Here is a 22569-nt window from a genome sequence, read left to right on the forward strand (position 1 = left end):
AGGTGTTCAAGGCCAGGCTGGACAAGGCCTTGAGCAAGCTGGTGGTGTCCCTGCCCATCACAGGGCTGTTGGGACCACCTTTAGGGTCCCTGATTCTGTGAGTTGAACTTCACAAAACCCCTCACAGCTGCACCAAGGTGGTCCAACAGAAGCACCAAAGTGTATTTAGCTGCAAAGTGCTGAAGAACACGAATCCACAAGGGCTCCTGTCTGCCAAAATACCCCAGGGAGAGAAAGAACCCCACAAAGTTTCAAGAACAGGTTCCCTCCCAGAAAAGACAATGCCAGGTTAGGCAAGCAGCCTGGATTCTCCATGAGCTGAGGTGGAGGATTTCAGTGCCTTATTTCTCCAGCTCTGCATAAGAATTAACTTTGAGCAGCCCTGGCTGCCAAAAGGCTTCTCTGCCTCTGGTGCAAAGCAGCTGGCACCTCTTGCTTTCTCTACATCTTCTTAAACCATTAAATATCTTGCAATTGCTAACAGAAAGGCCATTTTGTTGTAGGACTTTGGGGGTCTCACTGCCCCAGCTCTAAGGAATTGTGGACTTTCCCCCAATTCTGTTTCTTGCAAAAGTAGTTTCCCCCCCTGTGTGCTACTCCTCAGTTTCTCTCCTTGAAAATCCTTGGAATAAATAAAGCAAGCTTTGCTCTGAATCCAGTTGTCTCTAAATAGAAACACAATCTGGCTGATCTAGGGATGAAGAATAAGGTAAACCCCAAAAGTTCCTCCTCTGCCACAGATGCCAGGGTCTTGGCTTAGACATGAAAGGAAGAAAACATCTGCTGCAAGGGAGCTGCCAAAATAACTTCCTCTGCCTAACTCCTCAGCCAGCCAGCTACTATTCAATAAGATGCTGATCAGAGGGCTGGAGAACCTCTCCCATGGAGACAGACTGAGAGAGTTGGGGCTGTTCAGTCTGGAGAAGAGAAGGCTCTGAGGAGACCTTCTTGTGGCCTTCCAGTATCTGAAGGGGGCTACAGGAAGGCTGGGGAGAGACTTCTGAGGGTGTCAGGGAGTGATAGGACTGGGGGGAATGGAACAAAAGTAGAAGTGGGGAGATTCAGATTGGCTGTTAGGAAGAAGTTGTTCCCCATGAGGGTGGTGAGAGCCTGGAGCAGGTTGCCCAGGGAGGTGGTGGCAGCCTCATCCCTGGAGGTTTTGAAAGCCAGGCTGGATGTGGCTGTGAGCAACCTGATGTACTGTGAGGCATCCCTGCCCATGGCAGGGGGGTTGGAGCTGGATGATCCTTGAGGTCCCTTCCAACCTTAACAATTCTATGATAAGATACACACACACACACACACACACACATCTATAAACCCAAATAACAGCAAAAGCATCAAGAGCTGGGGAGCATTAAAGTAGAGCTGATCTGTTCTGTTAAGAGACACATCACAGTTAAGTGTTTTTTTCCCCAGGAGAAATCAAAGGATTCCTGTTAAAACTGAAGGGGAATGGAGGTACTGGGGAAGCAGCATCTCACTCAAAGGTCAAATAAATAAACATGGCCTTGAAAATACCTGTGGGTTTATTTAAGCTGGTGACAAAGAGCTTGGGAAGTGAGATCTCCAGCTATGAATGGCTTGGCTTGGAAGGGCCCTCAGAGATCCCATAGAACCCATGGAATGTTTAAGGACACTGCTAGGTCTTGTAGGAAGAAAATTAGAGAGGCAAAAGCACATTTGGAGCTTAGACTGGCCTCTGCTGTGAAGGACAACAAAAAGTCCTTCTATAAATACATTAATAGCAAGAGGAAGGGCAAGGACAACCTCCACTCCTTGGTGGACACGAAGGGGAATGCTGTAACAAGGGATGAGGAAAAGGCAGAGGTACTCAACACCTTCTTTGCCTCAATTTTTACTAGCAGGACAGAATGTCTTCCAGACAGCTGGGCTGCAGAGCTGGCAGAAGGAGCCAGGGAGCTGCATAGTTTCCCTCTGTTCCAGGATGGGGTAAGAGATCTCCTCAGCTGCTTGGATCCCCACAAGTCTATGGGATCAGATGGGATCCATCCTAGGGTGCTGAGGGAGCTGTCAGAGGAGCTGGCCAAGCCACTCTCCATAATTTTCCAGCAGTCCTGGCTCACTGGTGAGGTCCCAGAGGACTGGAAGCTGGCCAACGTGGTGCCCATCCACAAGAAGGGCCGGTTGGATGAGCCAGGGAATTACAGGCCTGTCAGCCTGACCTCAGTGCCAGGCAAGATCATGGAACAGGTCATCCTGAGTGCAATCAACACAGCATTTACAGGATGGCCAAGGGATCAGGCCCAGCCAGCATGGATTTAGGAAGAGCAGGTCCTGCCTGACCAACCTGATCTTCTATGCCCAGGTGACTGCCTGGTGGATGTGGGGCAGGCTGTGGATGTGGTCTGCCTGGACTGCAGCAAGGCCTTTGACACTGTCCCCCACAGCAAACTCCTGGCCAAGCTGTCAGCCCCTGGCTTGGACAGGACCACACTGCACTGGGTTAGGAACTGGCTGGAGGCTGAGCCCAGAGAGTGGTGGTGAATGGTGCCACAGCCAGCTGGCAGCCAGGCACCAGTGGTGTGCCCCAGGGATCAGTGCTGGGCCCTGTGCTCTTTAACATCTTCATTGATGATCTGGATGAGGGATCATCTCCTCCAATCTCCCCATCATGGGCAGAGATGCCTCTCAGCTACACTTGGCTGCTCAAGGCCTCATCCAGCCTAGTCTTAAATACCCTCAAGGAGGAGGCATCCAAAACTTCTCTGAGCAACCTATTCCAAAGGCTCACCACCCTCCTACTGAAGAACTTCTTGCTAAGATCCAGTCTAATCCTACTCTCCCTCAGCTTCAAACCATTCCCCCTTGTCCTGTCACTAGACACCCTTATGAAAAGTCCCTCTCCATGTCTCAGCTCTGCTGACATGTTGACACATTATTAATAACAGCCTATTAAATACCAAGCCTATTTTGCTGCAGATCTGCAACCCCCCTGCTCTTTCTGGCACCCTGAGGCCACAGGAAGCTGCAGGTACCACAACTCTTGGCTCACTTATGGTTCCCTCCAGTTTTTAACTGGTTGGTGTTATTTGCAGTTAACAGAGAGAGACCTATTCTTTTCTTCAGGGCACCCAAACTCCCTTCCAGCACCAGGTGAAAAACAGCCACTGAATGGTTTCACTTGAACTGAAGATTGCTGCATTATTTTTGTTGCCAGTTAAGGCAACAAAAAGGAACAAAAAGGGACAGGAGTCTGGCCAACAGTGGTGGTTTATAACACACTTTATCTCTAAACCAGTCAAGAAATAAAGACCAGCTGTGAAACAGCACTTTCTGATAGGGGAAAGTGGCTCTACACCAGCCAGACCAATCCAAAAGGCAGCCAAAAACTTTCCACTTACTCTCATTTTGATGAAGCCCTTGTTTAAAGCCCAGTTAATGAAAGAAAAAGCCACCCCTACAGAAGCAGCTGAGAAACTCTAACAGTGAAGTACTTAACTCAGAAGTCCGTATAATAACCCTACCACACAAAACTGGGTGGGGGGTGGCTGACACCTGTCAGGCTGTGCTGCCACCCAGTGAGAACTGGGCAGGCTGAGAACTGGGTAAAAGCAAACCTCATAAGGACAAATGCAGGGTCCTGCAATAACAGCAGGCACCAGGACAGGTTAGGGGATGCCCTGCTGGAAAGCAGCTCCATGGAGAAAGACCTTGGAGTGCTGCTGGACAGCAAGCTCTGCAGGGGACAGCAATGTGCCCTGGGGGCCAAGAGAGCCAATGGGGTCCTGGGGTGCAGCAGGAAAAGTGTGGCCAGCAGGGCTAGGGAGGTTCTGCTCCTCCTCTGCTCTGCCCTGCTGAGACCACACCTGAAGTATTATGTGCAGTTTTGAGACAGAGACCTGCTGGAGAGAGTCCAGCAGAGAGCCAGGAGGATGATTAAGGGACTTGAGCATCTCCCCTGTGAAGAGAGACTGAGAGCCCTGGGGCTGTTTAGTCTGGAGAAGAGAAGGCTGAGAGGGGATCTGATCAATGCCTATCAATAGCTGAGGGGTGGAGGTCAAGTGGAGGGGGCCAAGCTCTTTTGGGTGGTGCACAGTGATAAGACAAGGAAAGATGTATACAAACTTCAGCATAGGAGGTTTCAGCTCAACATGAGGAGAAACTTCTTTGCAGTGAGGGTGACAGAGCCCTGGAGCAGGCTGCCCAGAGAGCTTGTGGAGTCTCCTTCTCTGGAGGCTTTCCAAACCCACCTGGATGCATTCCTGTGTGGCCTGCCCTGGGTGATCCTGCTTTTGGCAGGGGGGTTGGACTGGATGATCTCTGGAGGTCCCTTCCAACCTCTAACGTGCTGTAATTCTGTGGTTTGCTTTACATGACCAAGCACAACCTTTCTGACCAGGTGTCTTATGCCAAGGCCTCTTACCAAATGAACAAGGGCAAGCTCTGCACCCTTATTTCTTCTCTAAATCATGAGCAATTCAAATAATTTGTCATTTACATTCATAACTGCATTAATAAACTGCCCAGGTGCAGCAGCTAATTAATCCAAGGTTGAGCCAGTAACCAGCAATGTGTCTTCAATGTTTATCCTGGCTGCAGGCCCAGGGCTGTTGTTCAGTGCATTTACCTTTTGGAAATTGCAGCATCCATTTTAACAGGGAAAAGCCAACACCCTGACCAGGATGGATCGCTGCACTCCCACCTCTTCCACCTCCCTTGCTGCTGGCAAAGTATTTATCTTAGGATCACAGAATGGTTTAGGTTGGATCACAGTCCCAGGCTGGGATTGCTCTCCTTTCCCTGCTCAAGTCAAGCCACTTCAGCTTGGTTGCTTCTTGCAAACTTAGGAAGTGGTTTAGATGTAGGTGGATGTTAGAAATCCCAGAAAGAGAGACTGGCCAATGGAATGTGCTGCCCAGGGAGGTGGTGGAGTCACCATCCCTGGAAGAGATTAAACAAAGACTGGATGAGGCACTTAGTTCCCTGGTTTAGTTGATTGGATGGTGTTGGGTGATAGGTTGGACTTGATGCTCTCAGAGGTCTTTTCCAACCTGACTGATTTCTGTGAAAACATCTCTAAGATTGTGGCTGTTTAGGCTGGGTGCCTCCAAAACAGAAGCCACAAAGTTGAGAGTGTCTGGAATGTCCAGTGGGTGGTCACAGGAAATCATAGAATCACAGAACTGTTAGGGTTGGAAGGGACCTCAGGGATCATCTAGTTCCAACCCCCCTGCCATGGGCAGGGACACCTTCTGCTTGATCAGATTGCCCAGAGCCACATCCAGCCTGACCTTAAATAGCACATTTCTACCCATAAATCCTACACCCCTATAAATCTGGCTGCAGAGTTATTCTCTTTCTCTTTCTTCCCTCTCTGCTCCCATGGGAGAGAGACCCTCTCTTATCTGGTAACAATGGCGGAGTGTCTGTTAGAGGGTAGAAGGGCTCTGCAGAGGGGCCTCGACAGGCTGGACAGGTGGGCAGAGTCCAAGGGCAGGAGATTGAACACATCCAAGTGCCAGGTTCTGCACATTGGCCACAGCAACCCCAGGCAGTGCTACAGGCTGGGGTCAGAGTGGCTGAGAGCAGCCAGGCAGAGAGGGACCTGGGGGTGCTGGTCGATAGCAGGCTGAACATGAGCCTGCAGTGTGCCCAGACAGCCGAGAGGGCCAATGGCATCCTGGCCTGCATCAGGAACAGTGTGGCCAGCAGGAGCAGGGAGGGCATTGTGCCCCTGGACTCAGCACTGGTTAAGCCACACCTTGAGTCCTGTGTCCAGTTCTGGGCTCCTCAGTTTAAGAAGGACATTGAGACACTTGAAGGTGTCCAGAGAAGGGCAAGAAAGCTGGGGAGGGGTCTGGAGCACAGCCCTGTGAGGAGAGGCTGAGGGAGCTGGGGTTGCTTAGCCTGGAGAAGAGGAGGCTCAGGGGAGACCTTCTTGCTCTCTACAACTACCTGAAGGGATGTTGTAGCCAGGTGGGGGTTGGTCTCTTCTCCCAGGCAAGCAGCACCAGAACAAGAGGACACAGTCTCAAGCTGTGCCAGGGGAGGGTTAGGATGGAGGTTAGGAAGAAATTCTTCATAGAGAGAGAGATTGGCCATTGGGATGTGCTGCCCAGGGAGGTGGTGGAGTCACCATCCCTGGAAGTGTTTAAAAACAGCCTGGATGAGGCACTTGGTGCTATGGTTTAGTTGATGAGATGGTGCTGGGTGATAGGTTGGACTTGATGATCTCAAAGGTCTATTCTATTCTACTCTATTCCATTCTATTTCTATTTCTATTTCTATTTCTATTTCTATTTCTATTTCTATTTCTATTTCTATTTCTATTTCTATTTCTATTTCTATTTCTATTTCTATTTCTATTTCTATCTTATTTCTATTCCTATCAGAGGCCCTTTTGACCTGAGTAACTCTTTTTTCCTGCACAATCTTGGCCTGTTTAGGCCTAATGCCAGGGCAAAAAGGGGGCAGGGGGGAAAGGCAGAGGAGGCAGTTGAGGCCTGGCCAGCCTGAAACCAGCCTAGCAATGGGGTTAGAGGGGAAGAAAGAGCCCTGGGGTTTTTTGATGAACCCCAGGTGGGGAGAAGGGGAGTGCTGGGGTTTTTTTGGTCTGGTGTGAAGGAACTTACGTGTTCAGATCAGACTGGGGATTTCTTTGAACTCTATCTGCTTTGCTATGCTCCCAACTCTGCTCTGTAGTTTTTGCAGGATGTTAATTGCTTTTCCATTTCAGCTGAGGATCCATGAGTATCCAATCCACTTGTGCCCCTTTTGGAGCAATAGAGCAATCCAGGACAAAGATCAAGCCCAACTGTCAACCCAACACCACCATGGCCATCAAACTATGTCCCCAGGTGCCATGTCTAATGCTTGTTGAGCACCTTCAGGGACAGTGACTCCACCACCTCTCTGGGCAGCCTCTCTGCATTCTCGTCTCCAGGAGATGGAGAACCTTTACTCCTTGCTTAGCCCAGTGCAGGATGGCTGCCCCCACCACAACTTCCCAGCTCTGCCAGCAATGCCACTGACCTCTCCATCTTGGAAGTGCTTCTTGAGCTGCTTCAGCATGACAGTGAGCTTCTTGGACTGCACCCCGCTGTAGGCCAGCAGCATGCTGCCGAACTGCCGCTCCGTGATCCGCCCCTCCACTGGGTCATGCCGCTCAAACTGCAAGGAGGGGGGAGAAAAACCACAGGGAGATGAGCACACAATCACACAGCAGAAAGCTCCATCCAGTGGCAGAGCATAAAAAGGCACTGTAACAAAAAAACTAATGAGCACTGCAGGAAATGCTCATGCAGAAATCCTCAAGCATGTGAGTTATTTGGCTCCCCCAAGCCTGCCTCCATGTTTCCCCCATGTGCTGCTCCCTAGACAACCTCTGCAAGAAGCCTTCACATCTCACCCTCCTAGCTTTGTTTTGCAAGGGGATAGCTGGGTCTTGAAGTGGAAAGATGATTATCTTAGCTTAGAACCAAGCTAGTCTCCACATGTCTCCAGAGGGGTGGAAAGCAAGAAGGAATACACAAAAGTGTTCTTCACAGGCACCTCCAGCTCGGAGCCCTGAAATCCAGAAACTCTGGCTGCTGCAGCAACTTTTGCTGGCTGATCAGAGATCAGTGCAGGGCTAAGTCAATGTGCAAGTGTGTGCTTCAAAAGGAGTGTGTGTAGAAGTGGCTCCATGATTGCTATGCAGGAGAATGATGGTTAAGAAACCAGGGAAATAAGGTCTTGCAAATACTTTGTCTCATTTTAGCTCTTCTCTGCTCCAAGCTCTGTACCACTGTCTCAGCAAGAGAAGGGTCATGGAGGTCTCCAGACCTCACTTTCCCCAGTCCCAGAAAGGGAGAATTTGTCCTCAGCCCCTTCCAGTCCTCAACCTTTACCAACACTGCTGTGAGGCCTCTGCAGAACTCCCCACAAGTTCTTCATCAGAAAAATGTCCTCTCCGTTAACCTCACTCTCCAGCATCAGCTGTTCTTCTGGCTTTTGCTTCAGGGAATAAGGGAAGAGAAGTCCTCCCAGCCTGAGAAAGTGCTGGGTTTGAGCACTGTGTTGCTGCTAGATGGATAACTTCACCCTTTCCTGTTTTTCCCTACCTCTCTGTGGCTCTCCAAACATCAAGGTTAGACTTCAATTGACTTCAGCTCCTCAGATCTCAGCATTCGAGATCCTTTATTTGATTTCCTTCAAATTTACCATCAGAAAAACACATGACCTACACCACACCTGATCACAGGCCAGAAGATGACATTTAACAACAAAATGAATGTTTAAACTCCTGCAAAACAGCTCAGCACCACTGCACTGACACTGCAGTGCTTGGGGAGTTAACTATTTCTGCTTCCCTGCTTAATTACACAGCGAATGCCACAGCCAGCAAAGCACCCAGCTGAGATCAAGGCAAGGAGATGAAAGCTGGAGCTCCACCAGCCTTGCTCTCAAGCTGTGTGTAGGCAGAGCTCCAGACATGGCAGCTAGATACACTTTTAATATAGAATCACAGATTGTTTTGATTGGAAGACACCTTGAAGATCACTGAGTCCAACATTAACCCAGCTCTGCCAGCTCACCACTGAACCACGTCCCTCAGCACCACATCTACCCAGCTCTGAAATCCCTCCAGGGATGGGGACTCCACCACTGCCCTGGCCAGCCTGGTCCAGGACTCAATAACCCTTTGAGGGAAGAAATTGTTCCTTGTGTCCAACTTAAACCTGCCCTGGTGCAACCCAAGGCTGTTTCTTAGTGTCCTATTGTTTGTCACTTGGCAGAGGTGATCAATTCCCATCTTGCTATAACCTCCTTTCAGGTAGTTGTAGAGGGTGAGAAGCTCTCCCCTCAGCCTCCTTTTCTCCAGGCTGAACAGTCCCAGTCCCTCAGCCACTTCCCACAGGACTTGTGCTCACCCTTCATCAGCTTTGTTGCTCTTCTCTGGTCATGCTCTAGCATCTCAATGTCCTTCTTCTATTGAAGGGCCCCAAACTGAACCTAATGGTCAAGGTGCAGCCTCACCAAGTGCACCCCAAGGCTCCACTTGCAGCAGGTACACCCCTAAGGGACTGTATTCTGTGGGTAACACCAAGCTGGAGCAGGGGCAAGGGAAGGAGTTCATTGCAATGTTCACCCCAATGCTCTGGTCCAAAGGGGCTTAGTGAGCAGCTGGGGGTGAGCCCTGCCAAGCTCCCATGCCACTGCCAGAACCCAAATCTCAATCACAGCAGGAGCAAGAACCTCACCTGCAGCAGACCCACTGCCTGCCACAAACCAGCTTTAGGCTTTTCATTTCTCACACAGTTGGGACACTGTGCTAGAGGACAAAATAAAGACAAAACAAATCTGAGTGGAAGGAACTAGATTAAAAAAGCCATGGAATAAGGATCTTCTTCTGGGTTGACCTCACCTTAAATGAACACCTCTGCCATTCACCTGCAACACTCAGATGCTCCAAGCCAAGTGGTCTTCCACACATGGCCATTCCAAAGAGCAGCCTGGAAAGTGGTTGCTGAGTAAGGGCTGGTCAGCAGCCCACTTCCAAATTGAAACAGAACCACAGAATCCTTTTGGTTGGAAGAAATCTTTGAGATCATCAAGCCCAACCCTTAACCCAGCACTGCCAGGTCACCACTGAAGTGAGAAGCAGCAATAAAAACCTAAACACAGCCAACTGAACACAGCTCACCCCTTGTCTGTGCTTGAAAATGAAGAAGTGTGAAAAGCCTACAGTGTCCTGTGTCCAGTTCTGGGCCCCTCAATTTAAGAAGGACATTGAGACTCTTGAAGGTGTCCAGAGAAGGGCAACGAGGCTGGGGAGAGGCCTTGAGTACAAACCCTATGAGGAGAGGCTGAGGGAGCTGGGGTTGTTTAGACTGGAGAAGAGGAGGCTCAGGGGAGACCTCATTGCTCTCTACAACTACCTGAAGGGTGGCTGTAGCCAGGAGGGGGTTGGTCTCTTCTCCCAGGCAACCAGCACCAGAACAAGAGGACACAGTCTCAAGCTATGCCAAGGGAAGTTTAGGCTGGAGGTGAGGAGAAAGTTCTTCCCAGAGAGAGTTGTTAGCCATTGGAATGTGCTGCCCAGGGAGGTGGTGGAGTCTGACACCCTGGAGGTGTTCAAGAGGGGATTGGATGTGGCACTTGGTGCCATGGTTTAGTAGTCATGAGGTCTGTGGTGACAGGTTGGACTTGATGATCTTTGAGGTCTTTCACAACCTTATTGATTCTATGATTCTATGATTTTTCCTCCTCATAGAGTCTATGAAGACCCCCCCAGGTAGTTGAAAAGGCAGGAAGACCAACATCCTTTCCCAGGTAGTCACAACCCTTTGCCTTCATGCATTTGATGTTACTGTAGAGGTTCTTTCTCCTGTCCCTCAGCAGGGTTATAAAATAACCTCCAAAGCCCACAAGGATGGGATGCAGAGCAGAGCACACAGAGATTTATTACAAGCCAGAAGTCCTCCAAGAGCCTTTTCCCCTTTCCTGTCTCTTGCAGAAAGGAGCCTCGTGGCCAAGGCAATTGCTCAGCTGGTGTCACCAGGGTGGGATGGAGCAGCTCCAGTATGTGCCACACCCATGGGGGAACTGGGGAGGGAGCAGGAGGGTTCTACCCCACCCCAAATGGCATCCTGAATAGCTAGGCACACAGCACAGCTGGTCGGTGAGCCCAGCACCTCCGGAGCAGCTTCCACCAGCAGCCACTTGGTGCCAGCAGTGGCTTCTGCATCCACAGATGGGTAAGGAGACAGTAAATAAGGAAACAGAGGGTGCTCTGCTGTCCTTCCCACAGGCCAGGGTGCCTTGGATGCTGAAGGAATCAGCCTAAGTATAACCACTGTGTTTGGAATTCATTAAGAGACAGCATGATGTGCAAGGAGATCAAAGGCAGGCTATGAAGTATGGCAGGGTAAGAAGCATAGAATCAGTAAGGTTGGAAAAGTCCTTTAAGATCAAGTCCAGCCCTGTACCCAACATCACCAGGCTCACCAAACCATGCCCCCCAGTGCTACATCTACTTGGTTTTGAGCACCTCCTGGGATGGTGACTCCACCACCTCCCTGGGCAGCCTTTTCTAACGCCTGACCACTCCTGCAGTCAAGATTTTCTCCCTAATCTCCAATCTAAACCTCCCCAGGTGCAACTTCAGGCCATTTCCTCACATCCTATCACTAGGCACTTGTGAGATGAAACCAAAGCCAACCTCACCCCAACCTCCTTTCAGGTAGTTGTGGAGGGCAGGAAGGTCTCCCCTCAGCCTCCTCTTTCTCCAGAAAAAAGGATAAATGTGGCACAGCACTTCGCCCCTCTCCCCCTACCAATCTGAACCAGTTTCACTAGCCCAGTCCCAGTAGCCAGTCCATAGATCCCATCAGGATATCTCCTACAATCCCCAGAGACTCCACAACCCCGCTGGGCAGCCTGATCCAGGACTCTGTCACCCTCACTGGAAAGAAGCTTCTCCTCATGTTGAGCTGAAACCTTCTCTGTTCCAGTTTGTCTCCATTGTTCCTTGGCTTATCACTGTGCACCACCCAGAAGAGCTTGGGCAGTGGCCAATCTGTTTGCTGACTGTCTCTGTGAGGCCCTGGTGAGACCACATCTGGAATACTGCAACCAGTTCTGGGCTCCCCAGTTCAAGAGGGACAGGGCTGTACTAGAGAGTGTGCATCAGAGGCTACAAGGATGATGAAGGGACTGGAACATGTCTGATGAGGAAAGGCTGAGAGACCTGGGGCTGTTTAGTCTGGAGAAGACTGAGAGGGGATCTTACTGATGTTTAGAAGTGCCTGAAGGGTGGGGGGCAAGCAGAAGGGTCTGGGCTCTTTCCAGTGGTGTTCTGTGATAAGATGAGGAGCAAAGGGCACACACTGGAACACAGGAAGTTCCACCTCAACATGAGGAAAAACTTCTTGACTGTGAAGGTTTACTGGGAGCAGGCTGCCCAGAGAGGTTGTGGAGTCTCCTTCTCTGGAGACTTTCAAGACCCACCTGGATGCATCCCTGCGTGACCTGCCCTAGATGATGCTGCTTTGGCAGGGGGGTTGGATTTGATGATCTCCAGAGGTTTCTTCCAATCCCTACTGATGCAACCCCCTCCAGCAGCCCCAGGGTGATGGGATGGGGCAAATGAGATCAATCTGGGCTTTGGGACTTGAACTGATAGTCTCTGGACTTATCCCATGATGAGAATAACAACTGCAGAGCCACAGGGATGAGGCAATACTCTGCACTGCTTTTTTGCTGCTCTGTCCACACCTACCAGTGCCTGGGCTCACCTGAGAATCACTGCTTGGCTTTGCTGCTCTACAAGCACTGGGAAATCAGATGAAACATGGCCACATCAGTTTTAAAAGGGGTATTAAATACAAACATCACAAAGCCTAGCACTCCTGCTGGGCAAGAATCAGTACCTTCAACTTATCAGGTCTTTATTGTTCAGAAATAGAACCAGAGAATCCTTTTGTTTGGAAGAGACCTTTAAGGTCATGAAGTCCAACTATTAATAACACTCCTAAAAACTCTCTCCTGTAAGTTTGATGTAGACATTCTTGAACTTCAAACCAACTGCAACATCTAGGCCGTGGAGGCCTCCTCCCTGGAGGCATTTGAGGGCAGGGTGGATGAGGCCTCGAGCAACGTGGGCTAGTGGAAGGTGTCCCTGCTCATAGCAGGGGGGTTGGAACTAGATGATCTTTAAGGTTTCTTCCAACCCCAACCACTCTATGAATCTGTGAACCCTAGCAACATGCTTTCTATCTACACTGGCCAGGCATGGGAATGGGTTGTTCAGCGAGGTGGTGGAGTCACTGTCTCTGGAGGTGTCCAAGAAGTGCATGGACATGGCACTTGGGGCCATGGTTTAACAGCCATGGTGGTCTTAGGTTAAAGATTGGACTCAGTGATCTTAGAAGTTTCTTCCAGATGAAAGAATTCTGCAATTTTATCCTCTTATATTTATATAAAGCATTAGAATAAACCAGGTTGGAAGAGACCTTTGAGATCATCGTGTCCAACCTATCATCCAACACCACCCAACCAACTAAACCAAGCACCCTATCAAGTCTTCTCCTGAACACCTCCAGTGATGGTGACTCCACCACCTCCCCAGGCAGCCCATTCCAATGGGCAATCACTCTCTCTGTGTAAAACTTCCTCCTCACCTCCAGCCTGAACCTCCCCTGGCACAGCTTGAGACTGTGTCCTCTTGTTCTGGTACTGGCTGCCTGGGAGAAGAGACCAACCTCTGCCTGTCTACAACCCCCCTTCAGGTAGTTGTAGAGAGCAATAAGGTCACCCCTGAGTCTCCTCTTCTCCAGGCTAAGACTTTAAACACTTTTACTAGCAAAAGATCCAGCCATACTTGAATAGGAGAGAATAGGATAGGAATAGAATAGGATAGGAATAGAATGGAATGGAATGGAATAGAATGGGATAGAATAGAATAGAATGGGATAGAATAGAATGGGATAGAATAGAATAGAATGGGATAGAATAGAATAGAATAGAATAGAATAGAATAGAATAGAATAGAATAGAACAGAACAGAACAGAACAGAACAGAGCAAACTAGGTTGAAGGAGACCTTTGAGATCATCATCTTAAAGTTCTAGGAAGGCTTCTCCTAAAAACCAACCAATCCAAACCCCCAAGCAACCAAAAACCCAAACTAAAAGTACAAAGCAACTGAAACCCAAGCAAACTAAGATGCTCAAAGAGAGCATCTGTAAAATCAGGCTGTGTGCATCTCTTCTTATTTCCAATTGGGATAGCAAAAAAAACAACCCACCCATCTACAAGGACCTCTGGATGGAGAGCAGAGTGTTGAGGGCTGATTTCTGAGCTTATTTATGTCAGTTAAGCAAAGTGCAGTGGGAGAGATATTGCTCACACTACTTCTGCTGTCTTTAAGGGCAGCTGCTAAAGGTGACCTGTGCTGAGAGCCATGGTGTGTGTAATAAGGAACCAAAAGGGTCTGGGAAGTGATGATTGGTTGGGCAACACTGAAATTCACAATATATGACCCTTTAAAGTGGTATTTTCTCAAAGCTGTATTTGACAGACTGTGATCCATTATTTATCTGCAAACTACTGCAGCACTGGCTCTGTTTACTCTTCTGGAGAAGCAGGCTGCCAGGCTCTCTTGTCACGTTCCATATACAACCATGGAGGCAGGGGAACAAACAAAGGGGCAAACACCATGCATCTTCCCAAATCCCAGCAACCTCCTCCCTCCAAAACCAGTCACATATTTGGGAATGAGCTGTAGTGTTTGCACAGGCACCAAATCACTGTCAAGAGAGGAAGAACAGCAAAACTTTCTAAAGGCTTTGAACTTGGAAAGATCAAAGGTCTTAAAACAGCTCTCTCTGCTCAGCTCTGGGGAGACCCCACCTGCAGTACTGCCTCCAGTTCTGGAGCCCCTAGTACAAGAGGGATGTGGAGGTGCTGGAAGGTGTCCAGAGAAGGGCCAGGAGGATGAGCAGAGGGCTGGAGCTGCTCTCCTATGAGGACAGACTGAAGGAGTTGGGGCTGTTCAGTCTGGAGAAGAGAAGGCTCTGAGGTGACCTCATTGTGGCCTTCCAGGATCTGAAGGGGGCTACAGGAAGGCTGGGGAGGGACTGCTCAGGATCTCAGGTAGTGATTGGACTAGGGGGAATGGAATGAAGCTGGAGGTGGGGAGATTCAGGCTGGAGGTGAGGAGGAAGTTCTTCCCCATGAGAGTGGTGAAGCCCTGGAATGGGTTGTCCAGGGAGGTGGTTGAGACCCCATCCCTGGAGGTGTTTAAGCCCAGGCTGGATGAGGCTCTGGCCAGTGTGGGGTGTCCCTGCCCATGGCAGGGGGGTTGGAACTAGCTGATCCTTGTGGTCGCTTCCAACCCTGACTGATACTATGACACTATGTTTGTTCTTCTTGTTGTTAATTCTGTTGAAACATTCCAGGGCACGTGGATCTAAATGTGCTGAGCTCTGCAAAGCCAAGCCCAGCCTGTTCCAGGTACAACAGGGCTGCTCCACAGGGTCACCAAAGCCCAGGTAGATTACTTGGTACAAGGCAATCAAACAGCTCCAAAGGTTATCAGAGCTACCAACAGTGGGAGAGAGGGAAACAGGAAGGACGCAGAGAAGGAAAAGCCAAACCCAGCCTGGACCATGATGCACAAGCTGCTCTGGCCATCACCTTGCAATGCTGGACAGTGCCAAACCTGGCTGCCCAAGAAGGCCAGTCAGGAGCAGGGCAAGCTGTCCAGAAAAGCACAGCATGACCACTCTGAGGCAGAGAGGGCTGAGAAGCTCCCTGCCTGCAGCGCTGCAGCAGCTCATGCTCCACACTGGCAGGCAGCCTGCTGCTGATGGCAGCCCCTGCTCCAGCAGGGACAAGCAGGCAGCACTGCCAAGGCCTAAGCTTTGGAAGCCACTTCCGAGCCTGGTAGAACTAGCTAGAGCAGCCTAATTATTTAATTGCCCATTAACTCCCTCCCCAGCCTCACTGCCTGGACTCAAGCCTGGGTTGTGCAGCTGGGTCAGGTCAGGAAGAGCACTCCCAATGCAAGCAGCAGCAGCTTGCTTCTCTTTCTTATCTTAGAGGGGATCTAATAAATGTTTATAAATACCTGAGGGCTGGGGGTCAAGAGGCAGGGGACAGGTTCTGCTCAGTTGTACCCTGTGATAGGATAAGGGGTTATGGATAGAAACTCCAGCACAGGAGGTTCCACCTCAACCTGAGGAGGAACTTCTGCACTGTGAGGGCCACAGAGCACTGGAACAGGCTGCCCAGAGAGGTTGTGGAGTCTCCTGCTCTGGGGACATTCCAGACCCATCTGGATGCTTTCCTGTGTGACCTGTGCTAGATTCTATGGTCCTGCTCTGGCAGGGGGGTTGGACTTGATGATCTTCAGAGGTCCCTTCCAATTTCTAACATCCTATGACCCTGTGATCTTGGATAAAGCCACAGGAGCTATTTTCACATGAGAAAATGCCAATCTTCCCAATGCTTCCCCTGCTTGCACACTCCCTCTGCTCTCTGAGAGCAGCTGAAGTGAATCTGTGGCAGCCAGGTTAAAAATGTACACTTGTCAGTGGCAGAGCACTCTCAGCAGAGCAGGTGTTTGATGGAAGCTTTCTGAGGTTTCATTGACCTTGGCATGCCACTGCTGCCTGCAAGGATCATTCCCATCACCAGCAACTTGTTAGGCTTTAATGAGCAATTAAAAAAGGTTATGCAAAGATGGCTGCACCTGAAACATCTTCATGAATCACAGTCATTCCTTGCCAGCTCTGAGAAGAGCTGTGTCTGGCAATGTCATGCAGTGGAGGAATGTCCAGTGAGACCTAGACAGGCTGGAGACTTGAGCAAAGGAGAACCTCATGCAGTTCAACAAGGGCTAGAGCAGGCTCACCTACAGCAGGTTGCCCAGGATCACAATGTCCAGGTGGCTTTGGAATCTCTCCTGAGAACAAGGTTCCACAACCTCTCTGGGCAGCCTCCTCCAGGCTCCAGCACCCACACAGCAAAGAAGTTTTAACTCCTGTTCAGATGGAACCTCCTGGACTCCAATTTGTCCTGTCTTGTCCTGGGGCTGAGCACTGCTGAAAAAAAGTCTGGCCCCATCCTCTTGCCCTTTGCCTTTTAGCTCTTGCTGAGCATTGATCAGATCCCCTCTCAGGCTGCTCTTCTCCAGGCTCAACAGCTATCTATGGTGGTTAGATGATGGAAATCTACAAGGAAGTTGGGGATGGCTTTTTGACAAGGGCTTATAGTAACAGGATGGAGGGCAATGGGTTGAAGCTTGAGGGGGGCAGATTCAGACTGGAGATTAGGAAGAAATCCTTTCCAGAGAGGGTGGTGAGGCACTGGAAGAGGCTGCCCAGGGAGGTTGTGGATGCTCCCTCTCTGGAAATGTTCAAGGCCATGTTGGGCAGAGCAATGAGCAGCCTGGTCCCCAGGGCAAGGGGAGCTGGAAACTAGATGATCTTTAAGGTCTCTCCCAACCCAAATGATCCTGCAACCCAATTTTTAACTGGAGACATCACAAAATTCTGCCACCCACCCCACCTCCATGGCTGTCCACCACAAGGTCATGGCCATCAGCCTTCTTTCTAGTCCCTCACACTTCAAACACATTCAGCACAGAAGAGGGAGATGGAAGATGGATTTGTGGGAATAAACCTGACCGCCTTCTTGGTAGGAAATCCATTCAGGCCCTGACTCCAGTAAGGGCTTTGTGAGGGGGGAAGCCTCAATGCCAAATTCCTCTTCCCTTCCAGAGCTGAGGCTGCTGGTTAGCAACATACCTTGAAGCTAGAGTCAGAGGCTGACAACAGTGATACAGCCCCTGAGCATGTGCATGTTGGAGATGTTCCTAGGGAGTGCCACAGGCACCACAAGGTTCATCAGGAATTTAACAGCAGATCTGATTCATCAGTGCTTTGAGCTGCAGCTGTAGCAATTCCCTCTGAACCCTTCCCACACTCTTGCACTTCCTCCAGAAATACCATCATGGGGCATGAAAAGGCCTAGGGGATGCTGGGGGATGAGAAGCTCAACATGAGCCTCCAGTGTGTACTTGCAGCCCAGAAAGCCAACCAGAGCCTGGGCTGCAGCAAGAGAAGTGTGGCCAGCAGGGCCAGGGAGGGGATTCTCCCCCTCTGTCCCACTCTGCTGAGACCCCACCTGGAGCACTGTGTCCAGTTCTGGAGCCCCTATTACAAGAAGGATCTGGAGGTGCTGGAATGTGTCCAGAGAAGGGCCAGGAGGATGAGCAGAGGGCTGGAGCACCTCTCCTGTGAGGACAGACTGAGAGAGTTGGAGTTGTTCAGTCTGGAGAAGAGAAGGCTCTGAGGAGACCCTCTTGTGGCCTTCTAGTATCTGAAGGGAGCTACAAGAAAGCTGGGGAGGGACTTTTTAGTGATAGGACTAGGGGGAATGGATCCAAGTTAGAGCAGAGGAGATGTTAGGAAGAAGTTCTTCCCCATGAGGGTGGTGAGACACTGGCACAGGTTGCCCAGGGAGCTGGCGGAGGAATGCCCATCCCTGGAGGTTAAGTCCAGACTGGACGTGGCTCTGGTGGAAAGACTCTGATCTAGTGGAAAGTATTCCCTGCCAGGGGCAGGGGGGGTGGAGCTAGATGATCCTTGGGGTTCCTTCCAGCCCTGCCAATTCTGTGTAGCATGGTCCATGCTGCACTGCTCTCCCCCAGACAACAGGAAGGCAAACCTCCAGCTTCAGAATGTCGTGCTGCAGCTTGCGCTGGAACTCCAGGAAGTGGGAGATGGTCAACTTGCCCTTCAGATCTGCCCCAAAGAAGTAGGTTGTGAGTGCAGAGCTGAAGCCAGTTTTCAGGGTGTTGCCCGTGGTGGAGCGGTCCCTGTGGCGCATGCCCATGCTGGTCTGGGAGCGAATGATGCTCTGCACCTGAAAAGGAGAATCATAGTATCAGTCAGGGTTGGAAGGGACCACAAGGATCAGCTAGGTCCAAGTCCCCTGCCATGGGCAGGGACACCCCACACTAGATCAGCCTGGCCAGAGCCTCAGCCAGCCTGGCCTTAAACACCTCCAGGGACAGGGCCCCAACCACCTCCCTGGACAACCCATTCCAGGGCTTCACCACTCTCATGGGGAAGAACTTCCTCCTCACCTCCAGCCTCAATCTCCCCACCTCCAGCTTCATTCCATTCCCCCTAGTCCTATCCCTACCTGAGATCCTGAGCAGTCCCTCCCCAGCCTTCCTGTAGCCCCCTTCAGATACTGGAAGGCCACAATGAGGTCACCTGGGAGCCTTCTCTTCTGCAGACTGAACAACTCCCCAGAGCTGAGCAGAGGGGGAGAATCACCTCCCTTGCCCTTCTGGCCACACTTCTCCTGATGCAGCCCAGGATCTGATTGACTTTCTGGGCTGCAAGTGCACACTGAGAGCTCCTGGTGAGCTTCTCCTCCCCCAGCACCCCCAAGTCTCTCTCCTCAGGGCTGCTTTCCAGCCAGTCCCTGGCCAGCCTGGATTTGTGCCTGGGATTGCCTTGACCCAGCTGCAGGACCCTGCCCTTGGTCATGTTGAACCTCCTGAGGTTGGCTTGTGCCCACCTCTCCAGCCTGTCCAGGTCCCTCTGGATGGCCTCCCTTCCCTCCAGCCTGTCTGCTGCACCACACAGCTTGGTGTCAGCAGCAAACTTGCTGAGGGTGCACGCTGTGCCACTGTCCCTGGCACCCACAGAGATGAAGATGCTGAAGAGCCTGAACAAGCTGCTGTGGGTGACCCTGCTTTAGCAGGGAGGTTGGACTAGCTGATCTCCAGAGGTCCCTTCCAATCCCTACCATGCTGGGACTCTGTGATCCTCCATCACTCCCCCCAGCCTAGGAATAATTCTTACAAGTCACAAATCAAGAATTCAGCTGAACTTAGGCTTTGAGGTCTTTTCACTCCTCTTTAAGGACAGCATTTCAGAATGAAATGCTGAAAATTCAATAAGAAATAATACACCCAAGTTTTAAAATGAAATAAGAGCTAATACACCCAGTCTGCAGGATTCCAGCACTGATCCTACACCTGGTCAGCAGAGAGCAGCTTGCTCCCAGCAATGTCAGGAGAGGAGAGAAAGCCAAGGCAACTGCAGGGGAGGAAAAAGCCTTTTAGACCTCCCAACTCCTCCTTCACTGCTCATCCTTGTTAGCTGACACCAACCTCAGACAGCTCACACCATGTTTCCTTTCCCCTTGTGCACAAACCCAGGGGATCTTCACCTAAAGGCACCCTGTCCTTGCTGCCTGCTGCTCTGTGCCATGGCTGGAAGCTCCTCTGACCCAGGGCTGTGGGTGTCAAGCCTGAAAACTCCACCAGCTTCTTATTTTAAGGGTTCTGTGCTAATTTAAGAGGGCAGCCAAGCCAAATGTACCCACAAGTATCTCACCACCCCTTTCCAGCACCTACTCATCTGAATTATTGCTGGGATGTGAGAAGCCAGGGTTCACAGGATCACAGGATGTTAGGGGTTGGAAGGGACCTCAGGAGATCATCAAGTCCAACGCCCCTGCCAGAGCAGGGCCCTGGAATTATAGTGCAGGTCACACAGTAACAGGGAAGGGGGAGATGATGCACTCCCATGTACTGCATCTGCAACAGAGCTGAAGGGTCTGGAGAAAAGGTCTGATGAGGATCACCGGAGGGAACTGGGGTTGTTTAGCCTGGAGGAAAGGAGGCTGAGGGGAGACCTCATTGCTCTCTACAACCCCCTGAAAGGAGGTTGAAGTGAAGGTTGAAGTCATGCAATCATAGAATGCTAGGGGTTGGAAGGGACTCTAGAGTTCATCAAGTCCAATCCCCCTTGCCAAAGCAGGACCACAAAGCAGGTCACACTGGAATGCATCCAGCTGGGTCTGGAAAGTCTCCAGAGAAGACTCCACAACCTCTCTGGGCAGCCTGTTCCAGTTCCCCATGACCCTCATAGTGGAGAAGTTCCTCCTCATGTTGAGGTGAAACATATTGTTTGGGTGGTGTTGGATGATAGGTTGAATGTGATGGTCTTGAAGGTCTCTTCCAACCTGGTGTGGTGTGGCCTATTCTATTCTATTCTCCTGTGCTGTAGTTTCTCTCCCGTGCCCTGTGTCCTCTCAGGACAGGGTGCAACTGAGCAGAGCCTGTCCCCTCCCTCTTGACACCCAGCCCTCAGATCTTTATAAACATTTATTGATAACTGATCTCTTTCAACAAGGCAGCAGAAGGCTTCAGATTAAGGACAAGAGTGGAGGGAAGCCACCTGATGTGGAGTGCAGCACTCAGCCTTGACAGCACAGGCTTCCTGAAGCTCCAACAAACACAGAATCATCAAATCATAGACTAGTTTAGGTGGGAAGGGTCCTTTGATGATTGCCTTCTGTACTGAGCAGGGCTATCCTCAACCAGAGCAGGCTGCTCAGGGCCCCATCCAACCTGCCCTGGAATGCTTCAAGGTATGTGGCATCTACCACCTCTTTGGCCAACCTGTGCCAGGGTCTCAGCACTTTCAAACACTGCTGCTTGGATTTCAGCCTCTTCCTCCTGCTGATAAAAGCTGGAAAGGAGGAAAGAAGACAGCTGCCAAGAACTGCAGCTGTCAAGAGGATGCCAGAAGCTCATTATTGTGGTATATGGGGTGCTCATTCTTTTCCCCCCTAATGAGAAGTGAGTGCTGAAACAACCCCAAAGGGGATGCAGCAGAGAGGAACATTTCATATCGCTGCCAGCCTCACCTTGCTTGAAATGCTGCCCTCCAAAACACAGACTACAGGGCTATTCCTCCACTACAAGGAAAATCACAGAATCAGCCAGGTTGGAAGAGAACTCCAAGGTCATGAAGTCCAACCCATCACCCAGCCCTAACTAATCAACCAGACCATGGCACTAAGTGCCTCATTCAGGCTGGTCTTAAACACCTCCAGGGATGTCGACCCCATCCCCTCGCTGGGCAGCACATCCCAGTGGGCAAGCTCTCTTCCTGGGAAGAGCTTTCTGAGATCAAGCCTCAACTTCCCCCTTCACAGCTTGAGACTGTGTCCTCTTGTTCTGGTGCTGGGTGCCTGGGAGAAGAGACCAACCCCCACCTGGCTACAACCTCCCTGAAGGGAGTTGGAGAGAGCAAGAAGGTCTCCCCTGAGCCTCCTCTTCTCCAGACTAACCAACCCCAGCTCCCTCAGCTGCTCCTCATAGGGTTTATACCCCAGGCTCTTCACCAGCTCTTTGTTGCCCTTCTCTGGACACATTCCAGCATCTCAACATCTTTCTTGAATGGAGGGGCCCAGAACTGGACACAAGACTGAAGGTGTTGCCTAACCAGTGCTGAGTGCAGGGGCAGAATCAACCTGAGTCAGAGTGTGTGTGTGTGTGGGAAACAAAACAACAAAAGAAAACAATTACAGGAAAGAGGACTCGGGGGATGTTTTTGTTTTCTTTTCAGACCCCTCTGTGGAGTGAGGAAGGATTTATTGCACCGTAAACAGCAGCTCCTTGTCGTGCTCTGGGCAGCGCTGCTGACTGCAAAGCTCTGCCTGCACTTCTTGGGAGACAAATATTTATCAACTGTCTGAAGCAATGCAGTTGATGACCAGCTTGGCAAATGGCCCCAGGATCTGCAGCAGAGAGTGTTTACCCCCTCTGCAGACTTGTTGGCTGGAGCATCCTTCCCTGGGTGTTATTTACACAGCGTCCTACCCCCCTCCCTCTCTTTTCTCTCCCCATCCGTAACAAGCCTTGGACAGTTTGAAAAGCCATCTGTGGGCACCAGAGCCAAAATTATTTGGCTGGTTCTCATGAAGGGCTTTTTCTTTTTATTTTTTTGGCCCCAGAAAGACAAGCAACCACCACAAAAAGTTGTCTTCTAAGTCCAGCCAGTGCTGTCCACCCCCGTGGCTCATCAATCAGACAGGGATGCGAAGCACGGAGAGGCTGCGCAGGATGTTGGATGTATTTCAGCCTGAGCTTTTGGGATCCATCTCATCTTTTGCAGCAGACAAGGAGGGGGAAAAAGAAAGAGGGGGGGAAAAAAACCCAACCTGGGGGTGCTGATTGACAGCTGCCTAAGCATGAGCCAGCAGTGTGCCCAGGAGGCCAAAAAGGCCAATAGCATCCTGGCCTGT

At 50.6% G+C, this 22569-nt stretch overlaps 1 protein-coding gene across 2 annotated transcripts in view; it reads right to left on the reverse strand.

The window, feature by feature from the left end:
* Positions 1-22569, reverse strand: part of MICU1 (mitochondrial calcium uptake 1) — a 144349-nt gene that overhangs the window by 13640 nt on the left and 108140 nt on the right. For both annotated transcript variants that reach the window (XM_068140357.1, XM_068140356.1), the window contains 2 exons: positions 18181-18378; positions 6997-7134 (listed from right to left, as the gene is read on the reverse strand). In XM_068140357.1, the coding sequence (XP_067996458.1) occupies positions 6997-7134; positions 18181-18378 (336 nt within the window). The remainder of the gene's footprint in view (positions 1-6996; positions 7135-18180; positions 18379-22569) is intronic.

This window comes from Melanerpes formicivorus, unplaced genomic scaffold (genome assembly GCF_026170545.1).
Source record: "Melanerpes formicivorus ecotype bairdi unplaced genomic scaffold, bMelFor1.0.p_v2 SCAF_6, whole genome shotgun sequence".
Lineage (NCBI taxonomy): Eukaryota > Metazoa > Chordata > Aves > Piciformes > Picidae > Melanerpes > Melanerpes formicivorus.